Source organism: Cucumis sativus, chromosome 3, assembly GCF_000004075.3.
Source record: "Cucumis sativus cultivar 9930 chromosome 3, Cucumber_9930_V3, whole genome shotgun sequence".
Classification (NCBI taxonomy): domain Eukaryota; kingdom Viridiplantae; phylum Streptophyta; class Magnoliopsida; order Cucurbitales; family Cucurbitaceae; genus Cucumis; species Cucumis sativus.
Genome location: NC_026657.2, coordinates 4,578,646 through 4,589,994, shown reverse-complemented (window position 1 = coordinate 4,589,994; position 11,349 = coordinate 4,578,646). Strand labels below are relative to the sequence as shown.

At 33.6% G+C, this 11,349-nt stretch overlaps 2 protein-coding genes across 4 annotated transcripts; one reads left to right on the top strand and one right to left on the bottom strand.

Annotated features, from left to right (window-relative positions):
- Positions 1-3,506: 3,506 nt before the first annotated feature.
- LOC101210881 (hypothetical protein) lies at positions 3,507-10,841 on the bottom strand. 3 transcript variants are annotated; one of them, XM_031882706.1, is made up of 2 exons: positions 9,718-10,841; positions 3,507-4,298 (listed from the first exon to the last, which is right to left on the bottom strand). In XM_031882706.1, the coding sequence occupies exons 1-2, from the start codon at positions 10,743-10,745 to the stop codon at positions 4,271-4,273; spliced, it is 1,056 nt and encodes a 351-aa protein (XP_031738566.1). In that variant the 5' UTR covers positions 10,746-10,841; the 3' UTR covers positions 3,507-4,270. The 3 variants fall into 3 exon arrangements, with proteins under 3 accessions (XP_031738566.1, XP_031738567.1, XP_004152913.1); XM_031882707.1 differs by having other exon boundaries at positions 3,507-4,186; XM_004152865.3 differs by lacking the exon at positions 3,507-4,298 and adding an exon at positions 7,625-7,761 and having other exon boundaries at positions 9,718-10,840.
- Positions 4,323-9,154, top strand: LOC101210640 (probable galacturonosyltransferase 12). Its single transcript, XM_011652235.2, has 6 exons — positions 4,323-5,593; positions 6,811-6,866; positions 6,972-7,130; positions 7,404-7,994; positions 8,172-8,474; positions 8,574-9,154. The coding sequence occupies exons 1-6, from the start codon at positions 5,383-5,385 to the stop codon at positions 8,856-8,858; spliced, it is 1,605 nt and encodes a 534-aa protein (XP_011650537.1). The 5' UTR covers positions 4,323-5,382; the 3' UTR covers positions 8,859-9,154.
- Positions 10,842-11,349: the final 508 nt, after the last annotated feature.

Sequence of the window (11,349 nt, the reverse complement as noted above, 5' to 3'; positions counted from 1 at the left end):
CATGTTGACTATGGTAAACGATCGTTTAGATTATATCTACATGATTATGTAGTTCTTTTTAAACGATATATGGGAAAAGGGCTTCAAATCTAAACAATAGTGTTAATCATGTTAAACGATCGTGTGTTGACTAGGTCAGCGATCACTTGGATCATATCCACATGATCATGTAAATGACTTCAAATCTAAATGATCATGTTGACTATACTAAAAGATCGTGTTGATTAGGTAAGCGATTGTTTAGACCATATCAAATGATATTTAAATGATCTTTGATATTTTGGAAGAAGAGCTAGAAGAAAGAAAGAGAAGATGAAGAAAGAAAGAAAGAAAAATAAAATAGAAAAAGTAAATTTTGGAAAAGGAGCAGAAGAAATATGGAATAGAAGATGAATAAATCGCAAAGAAGAAGAAGAAAGAGAAGTGGCAAATCACCCGCAATATTAAAGGCAAATATGAAATTTATGAAAATATTTTACTGGCTTCATGAGCTTTTTGCTTTTGTTACACAGGCCGTAAATATTTTGATGTTTTGTTACATTTATGAAAATTAACATTATAAATATCCAATGTTGTACAGTTAATTATTCAACCTAAAAATGCAACATTTAAGTATTTAATGAAATAATATTCCTTGAAAGTGATGCAAAATGTTGAGATTTGTCTAGTAATTAAATTATTTCCTTGAATGAATTGAGAAGGAAGGAAGTTGATGATATAAACAGAGGTGAGAGCAACCTCTCCTAAAAAAATTTCAGGACAAAAAGCATAAAGAAGTTGGGCACGAACAGAGTCTAAAATGTGACGATGTTTGTGTTCTACTCTTCCATTTTGCTGGAAGGTGTGAAGAAATGAACGTTGAATTAAAGTGTTGGGCAATGAAGGAAAGAAAGCGAGAGTCCTCATATTCCATTGCATTATCGGTGTGAAGAATTTTAATTGTGCTAGAGAATTGTGTGTGAACCATATTTGCAAAATCAGCGTAGATTTGATATAAAGAAGAACGGTGTTTAAGAAAGTAGATTCAAGTAAAATGTAGTCATCAATAAATAAAACAAAATATCGACAACCATTAACAGTAGTACATGTAGCATAATTCCAAATATCGACAACTATTAACAGTAATACAGTAGTACCTAAACTTTCAATTTTCAAATATCGGTTGGAGTTGGATTTGAGTTTTAACATTTTTGTAAAACCAAAAGTTGTGTGGTGTGGATTTAGCTAATTTATTAAACCTATTATGATAAATGTGCAAGAAAAAGCTTAATTAACTATATTTCATTTATAATTACTTTAGACTAATTAATATACATGAACACTAAAGGCTTAAAAATCAGGGTTTAATGAAATTTGGAGTTTAAAATTTAAAACTTGAAATTTAGAAGTTGTAGAACTTTGAAATCTACTAACTAAATTGTAATTAGATTATTATAAAAAAAATTTGAAATTAGGTTCAAAATTTAAGAACTAAAAATGTAACGTTTAAAAAAACGAGGGGACAAAATAGAAAATAGACACAAACTCTAATAAAAAAAATGTATTTTTCTCAAAACAGATTAATTTTCATTTTTCTATTTTAATGATAAAACAGACAACCAAAAAATGTTAACATAAATGAATGAGAAATGGGAAAAAATGAAATGTAATACAAAATAAAAATAATAATAACAATTAAATGTGTTTAATAAGTTGTGTTTAAAATATAGTTATGAATTTTGAATAGTCTTCTATCAAATTTATGAACTTATCAATTTAATAATTGTGGTAAATGTATTCCATATGATTTTTAAATACATGAACAGATCATATAAATTTAAAATTGTTTCAAGTCTTGTAAAATAATTCAAAATTTAATTTGTGTTTAATTGGTCAATCAATTTTTAAAAATAGATAGTGGAACATTGAAGAATTTATTAAATGTAACACCTTCAAGAATTAAAATTACTGTCACCTACTTATATGAGTTTCCCAAAGTTAATTGAGAAGTATTATACTATATTTCATATTTATCAAATTAAAGTAAAATACCTAGGACATGTGTATTGGGATTTGTGCTTTATTCAAATTCAACAAACATATCCAAACTTTATTTTCACGCAAAGCTCCAAAATGGAAATATAAGCATAAAGGAAAATGTATAAAATGTTATTAATTAGTACACAACTTATGATGTTAGTCATTGTATATTGTGCAAAGCTTATCAAGATGTTTTTGTTTAAAGAGGTCGACCCCGACCACGGATATCAATTTCATATTTTATTAACCCTAAACAAGTTACAAAACAGCGTGAAGTTGTGGTATTAAACTTCACCAAAAGTTTGAACTTCAAATAGAAAAACTATTTTCGGTGGCACATAAAACGTATTGCTAAAAGTAAAAAAATTGACACTAAAAGTATTAGCAATACTGAGCCACGTGGTAAAAAGTGTTAAGGTGCTCTATCGATCGAATAATATTTATAAATCATCGATCGAGAATTTCAGCTAACAAGTAGTATCAATAGCTTAAATGAGGTAAAGCATAGGGAAGCACAAAAGATTAACTCACAAAACTGTGTTTTCAATTGGTAAAGAGGGGGTTGGTGTAGAAGAACAGTTGGATCAATGGTCTTAATAGCCTAACTAGCTGAGAATGACAAGTCAAACTTGTACCTGACATGCTTCACTAATCACATTACGCTCTAAGGATTATGCTACAATATATGAATGCTTGATTTCCAACCTTGTCTAATAAGATATTCAGTATTATTTCCCCTAAGTCAATGGAAGCACTACTATTCGTTATAGACAACAAATTGCAAGCCTATCTAACCTTGTGCTTCTCTAAGATTAACCATAATTTCATGTCACATATTATAAATTAATCTAAAGCATTCAATCATATAATCTCAAGTTGTTTGTCAGACCGATATGAGAGAATATAATCATAAAGCAAGTAAACCAACAAGAAATCCGTAGCCAAGATACGTATTTTATGTTAAAGAGAAAATCTCCTAAAGTTACATTTTATTTTGAAATACCTATGCTAATGAACAAGGAACTTACCTTTCCATCTAGATGGAGAAGATCAATTCAAAGTTTTATCTTCATCGATTACATGAGGAAAAAGGGAAACAAAAAAAAAAAAAACAAGTGGAAGAGAAAAAAAAAATTCGACTGAGAGACGAATGGATGATGCTCTAACCCTAAAAATGAAGATATATATATATAATCAATGAATGCTACAATGCTTGGCACTTCTTGTTGAAGCAATGAGCATCGATGCATATTGGGTATAGGCACCTGGCGAGCGCAACAACGCTTCCTTTATGCTCCAAAGACATTTTTGTAACTCGATATGATTCTATCTCAAACTGGTATGATTTAGCACCGTTTCGTTCCAAATGTTTCATTCTACTCATAAACACTAATTAACTTTAAATTAGACAATTAAGCCACATTAAACAAGGGAACGACCTAGAATTAAGAAGAGTAAAATAGCACATTTCGAGTGCTATCACCAAGTGGACAAGAAAATGTGCCATCCAAATCTGAAATTTTGAGTTATATTAGGGTTAGAATTCCCCAATGGCGGAACTGAGTCGTCTACATAAAAATCTTATTATTCTTTCATTTCTTCATTAGCTTAGCAGCGGTGGTTCATCGGCTGCGCGCGGAGTGTGTTCGATCGGATTTACATCTCCCTTCCACAGTTACAATTTTCTACGATTTCTCCATTTCAATTTAATTTGCGTTACAAAATCATAATTCTCCGCTTACTAGTTGAAACTCGATGGATGGTATAACCGAGAAATCTAGGGCTGTGACGAAGAATCCATCGCCATGTGATGTTGAAGCTCTCAAGAAATGTTTGCAGGAAAATAATGGCGATCGTGTCAAGTGCGAGTCTCAAATACAAGCCTTCATGTTTTCTTGTTCCCTAAAGAAATCAAATCCATCTTTGCAATCCGGGAGAAATGACTTCGACACCGGTGTTTGATTTCTATCGGCCTTCTGTTCTTTGTTCAAATTTCAAAAACCCCTTCTTTTATTTGAGTGCAGCAATGAAGAATTTTGCTTACAGATGATTGTAATTGTGCTTTCTTGGCAATAAAAATCTCAATCTTCCATTGCTAATCCTTCAACTTCATTCTGAATTTCCGTTTTGCTTTATGAAATTTCATAGTCTGAATCAAATCATTGTTCTGCTTGATATTATTAGTATTGTCTACCTACTCTCGACTTGAGATCATTACTTCTTTAATGGAAATAATATAGAACAAACAACATTAACAAAAACCAAATGCTTCATCATAGCTGCAAAAATTTCATTAAAATGGAAAGTTTATTGATAGAATTATTTACATTAGAATTTAATGCTCATAACAAACAGTAGTCAAAATCGACACTAATAATACAAATCAAGGAAAAGTATGTATTGTGAATTTGTAGAAAATTTTGCCCTTTTACTCACTTTAACCAAATGAAGTGAGTTTAAAATCAGCCTGGTGGTTGAGAAAGTACAACACAATATTTGATGAAAGGAACAATCCAATCTGAAGTTTCCCTCAGTGATTAGTAAAATATGGAATGATCAATCCCTTTTCAAGAGAAATTTAATGGAGTAATCATGAGAATTTGTTTGATTAGGGAAAAATTAAGGACTTGTGATAGCTTGAATTAACTTAATCACAAGGCAAGCATGCAACAGAAGGATTAAAAAAAAGGTTTCTGCATTTTCACTCCAAAAAAGACCAACCAAACCAACAGAAGAGAGAGAAGGAGAAAGGGGAAAAGTCCCTTTCTATTTAGAAACTATGTTCTTTCAGAGTTCAAACTCTTTTGAGACTAACATTTGTAAACTTCATGTGAAGGCAAAGCCAAGCCAAACACCAACCCCTCCCCCCATCCCCTGTTTCACATTTCAAGTTCTTTCTTCTTCTTCTTCTTCTTCTTCTGCTTTAAAAGAAAGTTTGAAGTTATTTATTTATTCTTTCTTATTCTGTTCCTTCCAAACTTCCCTTCTTGAAAATGAAAAGAAACCAGTAAAACAGACAAAGCTTCTTATCAGTCCCATGTCCCTTTCTTCTTAACAACCCCCTTCCCTCTCCTTTGAATTCAAAAAAACCACTTACTGATAAAAGCTGAAACATCTAGCCCAAATACTAAGCAAGGTTAGGTAAGAGATAGCAACCTTAAACACCATCAAAAACAGCATATCTATTCCTTGGATCTTGCAATTCAAATTCAGTTCTTCTTTGGGAGATTGTCAAATGAAATAACTGTCTCAAAGGAAGAACTCTAACCTGGCTAGCTTTCCCTGGGATTTGGGTTTCACTTCAATTTGCCATTTGTAATAGTGTTTTTAGCAATAGCTGTTGTCTGCTTCTGTTGGAAAATAATGCAGCTTCATATATCACCAAGTTTGAGGCATGTCACAGTTCTCCCAGGCAAAGGTGTTAGAGAATACATCAAAGTGAAGGTTGGATCAAGAAAGGTTTCATGTCGAATGCTTATCTATTCACTTCTATTCTTCACCTTTCTTCTCCGGTTTGTGTTCGTGTTGACAGCAGTTGATACGATTGATGGAGAAAGCAAATGTTCTACTCTAGGTACATTACTTTTAAGCTTTGTTCTCTCTCTCCACCCCCCCAATCTCTCTATCTTATACACACAGAAGAAGCGGAAGAATTTGCATATATAGAAAAAAGAGAATTCTGAATAATATGTCAGCTGAAAGCTTTCCAAAACCAAAAAGATTTAACCCTCAATGTCTTGCCTAAAGGAAAACAATAAGAAGGGAGATGAAGATACAGATACTTACATTCTGGGATCTGTTATAGATTATTATTAAAATAAATTATCCATTTCCCAGTTAAGATAGATTTATTATTACTTAAACGAAATATTTTAAGAAATTAAAACAAATCTAATAGGTACAAATTTGATCCTAATTTCTTAGATGTCTTACTATCAATAAACTTAAAAACAAGAACAGCAGAAACTGAAGTAGAGAGATCCCGAAAAGGAAAGTATGTAAGGCATCTAACTAGAGCCTCTCTATGCCTAACTTAAGATGTGCAGCCTAAGCAAGTTTTCGAAGCATAAGATAGAAGTTTTTTTGTTTTTCTTTGCACTTTCTCAATGGCCACTATTGTCTAATGTTCTATCTTTTATACCTCCAGAAACCCAACAAGCGTATTAACTTTGAAAACTGTTAAGATCGTACCTTATCAAAACCTAATCAACTCCTACCACTGGACACCATCAGATTAGTTTTTCCAAGAAACAAAAGGGAAGTATGGAAAGCATCTAACTAAAGTACTGAAATTAAATATCCCACCTAGTTGAGATTTTTTCTTATTAGAACTTTTGCACAATCTAACAATGTCAAACGAAATATTATGGTCCGTTTTTTGTTTTGAAAACTGTGCTTGTTAACTCACCCTTTTTCCAATGCTTACAACTTTCCTAAATAAATATTTGAATGTATAGCCAAATTCAAAAAATGAAACAAGTTTTTAAAAACTGATTTATTCAAGTATTCAAATCTTAGTTTGTATTTTGAGAACACTCCCAAGAAGTAGATAACGGAATGAGTAAACCCTTAGGTAGAAGTAGCATTTATAAGGTTGATGCTCAAAAGCAAGAAAACTAAATGGTTATCAAACAAAGTCTAAATTAACATATGAAATAAGTTTATTCTTTTGTACCATTAATGACATTATTATGATAAATAAATTAGAAAATTAGGATGATTAAATAAACACTGACTTGAAAATAAGTCATGGCAGCTACTAATAGTCTAAACTTCTTTATCTTATGGTAGGTTGTCTGGGGAAAAAATTAGGCCCAAGGCTCTTGGGGAGCAGATTGGAACCAAAAGTAATCTCCAAACCTCTGGTCTGAGGGCATATTTCAATGTCTATGTAGGTACTATTGATGAACTTTGCACTAAAACTTTCTATATTTTTTTGGATTTTGGGTCAGGTTCCAGATGTTATGTATCAAATATTGGATAAACCTATGAGCAAAGATGAACTTCAAGGAAGATTAGACAATATTCCTCAGACTCTAGAAGATTTTATGGCTGAGATAAAGGAAATCAAACCAGATGCAAAAACCTTTGCTCTCAAACTCAGAAAAATGGTTATTATCCCTCATCTCTTAGTTTATTATTAATTATTAACCGGCAACCTCTTGAAACACACCCTTCACCTAAATCCAATTATGTTAGCGTTAGGTGTGTGAGGAGAATGAAGTGTCCAATCTCAAGGAGATATGTTAATCATTTAAGAAACAAATCACCACTTCCACAATCGTATTGTTTAAAATCCTTTAGAGCATCTTAGCTAAGGTATTACATTTGTCAGGTTTCATTATTGTAAAGGTATTAATTTGAAGTTCATACGTATCTTGCAGGTCAGTCTTATGGAACAAAGAACCAGAACTGCCAAAATTCAAGAATACTTGTATAGGCATGTAGCATCTAGCAGCATACCAAAGCAGCTCCATTGCCTTGCCCTCAGGCTTGCCAATGAGCACTCAACCAATGCAGCTGCTCGCCTCCAGCTTCCTTCAGCAGAACTTGTACCGGCCCTCGTTGACAATTCCTACTGTCACTTCGTCCTTGCCACTGATAATGTGCTTGCTGCATCTGTCGTCGCCAAATCCCTCGTGCACAATGCTTTACGCCCGCAGAAAGTTGTTCTCCATATAATCACTGATAGGAAGACTTACTTCCCTATGCAAGCATGGTTTTCCCTTCACTCTTTATCACCTGCAATTATTGAGGTTAAGGCATTGCATCATTTTGACTGGTTTACAAAGGGTAAAGTACCAGTTTTGGAAGCAATGGAAAAAGACCAGAAGGTCAGGTCACAATTCAGAGGAGGGTCATCTGCCATTGTTGCAAATGAGACTGAAAAGCCTAATATCATTGCATCAAAGTTGCAGGCACTGAGTCCCAAATATAATTCCGTGATGAATCACATTCGTATCCATTTACCAGAGGTAAACGAGTTCTTTCTATGAAACGTAATTAACGCTTGTTTTTATCTGAAGGAAGATGTTCTTTTGATTTTTCTCGTAAACTGGCAAGAAAGTGTTCCATTAAAGGCAAAACTCCCAATAGATCTATCTTTGATGCTTTACTATGTGAATCCTAATGAACGGAAATTCTGCGTGCAGTTGTTCCCAAGTCTCAAGAAGGTAGTGTTCTTGGATGATGACATTGTGATTCAAACTGATCTTTCACCTTTGTGGGACATCGATATGAATGGGAAGGTTAATGGAGCTGTGGAAACATGTAGAGGAGAAGATAAATTTGTAATGTCCAAGCGATTAAAAAACTATCTGAACTTCTCACATCCTTTAATAGCAGAAACTTTTGATCCGAATGAATGTGCATGGGCCTACGGAATGAACATCTTTGATCTTGAAGCCTGGAGAAAGACCAACATAAGCCTCACATATCATCACTGGCTTGAACAGGTAAGGTTCAATTGAATCATGAATCAAATTTTCACTTGCTACATTATGTAATCTACATTTTCAAACATAAGGGCTGAATGGAAACTGTTTGCTATCCAGAACTTGAAATCGGACCTAAGTTTATGGCAGCTTGGGACTTTGCCTCCTGGCCTTATAGCATTTCATGGTCACGTTCATATCATCGATCCATTTTGGCATATGCTGGGCCTAGGGTATCAAGAGAATACAAGTTTTGCTGATGCAGAGACTGCTGGAGTCATCCACTTCAATGGCCGAGCGAAGCCATGGCTTGAGATAGCCTTTCCACAGCTCCGGCCATTATGGACAAAATATATCAGCTTCTCTGATAAATTTATCAAGAGCTGCCATATAAGAGCTTCCTAGGTTGGGAAGAAATTTTCTTCAACTGATGATAAAGAATTACTTGTAAATGCAAAGAAGAAACACACGAGAGTTCTTTGATACGGGATACGAGATGATAGCTGCAACTTTTACTTTCGGATTCTGCTTGCTCTTCATCTTTTTCTCCATTCCCATCTTTCAATACTAGTAACTTTTTCTTTCCTTATACACATAAAACCCGAATGCCATTTCCAAATTTTTGTAGATTTAGGTACTTTTGTTATGGTACAAAGATTGAAAATATAAGGCTTTGCATTGCAAGCTGAGAATTACATTAACTAGTCTTAAAAAGGTGCACTTCTACTTAAAATACTAATTACTAAAGAGAACACTTATACAAATGGAGTCATGATAAACCAATTGCATAAGAATTATGTAATGGTTCAACGTAAACAGATTGAAAAATAATCAAATGAGGCCATAGTTTAATCGCCAAAAATCTTATTGTTATTGAGGTATACAAATAGGCAGATAACAGAAACACCTTAGGAGATATGTCAACTTCATTTAATTCCTTATATTTAGGCATAAGCTATTTCTCAATCAAATATTTAATTAAATATTAACTCAAAGACATAACCAATATAGAAGTACAAGAATTAGAATAATTTAAGAGCCATAAGTACAGAACGAATAGTGTATTTTAACTTAATTCATATAATGCATGCAAACTTTCATGTCATTTTCAAAATGGGTTGTCAATTTTCCTAGAAGCCACACATAGAAAATGGAAGAACAGGGATTGGAGAACTAAAGAGAACATTCCAAAAGCAAGTACATTTGTTTTAGATTAGACCTAAAGGCAAATAGGGAGGCAGATGGACATGGACATGAAACTTACTTTTTCCCAGTTACGTTTGAGACCAAATCCCTCAAGAACTTTGCAGACTTGGTGATGGGTGAGTTCATGGCCATCAAATTGTACAACACATTCTCAACCTCTGTGATTGATGGACGCGCCTTGAACTTCGAAACCGCCTTCAATTCTCCTCCTTCCTCTTCAACAAGCACATTCCATAGCTCACCACTCAAGACCCCATTTCTCACACACTTGAAAATCATCCCTTTTCTCTTGTTCAAAATCCCTTGAACTTCCAAACCCATGAAGGAATAAATAACCTCAAAAGACCCAATAAACCCACTCAGCTCACCAAATTCACTCTCCTCCTCAAATGCCCATTTGGGGTTGAAAATCACCACTGGCTTAGGATAAAAACCATCTGTAACAGTCTTTATAGTTCGAATTTGAGAAGATTTTAGCCCCAAAAACACTGCCACATCATTAGAATTCAGAATTCTAGCATCTAATCCATCAACTGAAGAAACGTCTATCTGTTCAACTTGATCAGCAGAACGAGAGTGAAAGGCTTTACTAGCAGCTTCAGCCAACATGGAGTTAGACCAAACGAGTAAAATTTTAATAGGGGACCCTTTTCTCTTAATGGGTAAGTCCCCAAACACCTCATAAGCGAGCTCGATCAGAGAGGCGGACGATTCATCAACGACCGGAATCTCCACACGGAATCTGGGTTGCTTTGCCTTCTTGATGATCTTACCGGAAAACCTAATGTTGTTGAGGGGCTTTTCGAGTGTGGTAGAGAGGCAGGTTTTGGCCTGGGAAATGGCATCGTGTTTTGAGGTGGGTGGGGTTGAAGAAGACAAAGAAGAATGAAGTATAAAAGGGATTGTTCTTGATATGTGAGTTGAATGAGGAAGATAGAAGGAGACATGGAAATGGGGATTTGGGAAGAGCTGAGAGGGAGGAACTGGAAGGAGAGGGAAGAAATTCTTGGTGGGGAGTAGATTAGGGAAAATGGGTTTAGCAGGTACGGTTATTTGGGAATGAAATTTGAGAAGATCGAAGGCCATTGATGAGAGAAAAGAAAGAAGAAAATGAGAAGCGAGTTCTTCATCTAAGTTTCAATCATAAGTGGATAATATTTTGTTTATTGTTGGTGACCGTTAACTTTGGAAAACATAAATTATTGGGAAAAGTTGAGACCTCTTGGTGGAGAAACACAATTGACTTATATTCTATTTCTTCACATATATGTTTGTTTTGTTACTCTATTCATAAATTTGATTCTAATTTTAATATTTTTTAAATGGGTTTCATATTATATATTTATAAGTGTGTTTTTAAAAAATATAACAAACCCACCAAATATACTCCACGATGATAAATTAAATTAAATTAAAACAATTTTTTAAAGATTCTTTAGTACACGATTGTTCAAATGTAATACCAATATCTCAATGATTTTTTTCAACATCTATTATATTTGTCGCACGATGTTGAACCAAATAACACTTTGAAAAAAAATACAAAATTTATGATTGATTGAAAACAAATATCATGATTTCAGAAAAAAGAGGTGCAGAAAGAAGAAAGACGATGAAAAGAAAAAAAATGTAAGAAAGCGCAAACCTAAAATATTTTTAAAACATGATCAACATCATACATTTTTTTGAT

Bases quoted from the DNA above. Each gene is read 5' to 3' on its own strand.
- LOC101210640 (XM_011652235.2), top strand. From the start codon at position 5,383: ATGCAGCTTCATATATCACCAAGTTTGAGGCATGTCACAGTTCTCCCA. The intron at 7,131-7,403 runs GTTATTATCCCT...CGTATCTTGCAG, and splicing joins CTCTCAAACTCAGAAAAATG to GTCAGTCTTATGGAACAAAG. The intron at 8,475-8,573 runs GTAAGGTTCAAT...TTTGCTATCCAG, and splicing joins ATCATCACTGGCTTGAACAG to AACTTGAAATCGGACCTAAG.
- LOC101210881 (XM_031882706.1), bottom strand. From the start codon at position 10,745: ATGGCCTTCGATCTTCTCAAATTTCATTCCCAAATAACCGTACCTGCT. The intron at 4,299-9,717 runs GTAAGTTTCATG...AAATTTTTGCAG, and splicing joins TCAAACGTAACTGGGAAAAA to CTATGATGAAGCATTTGGTT.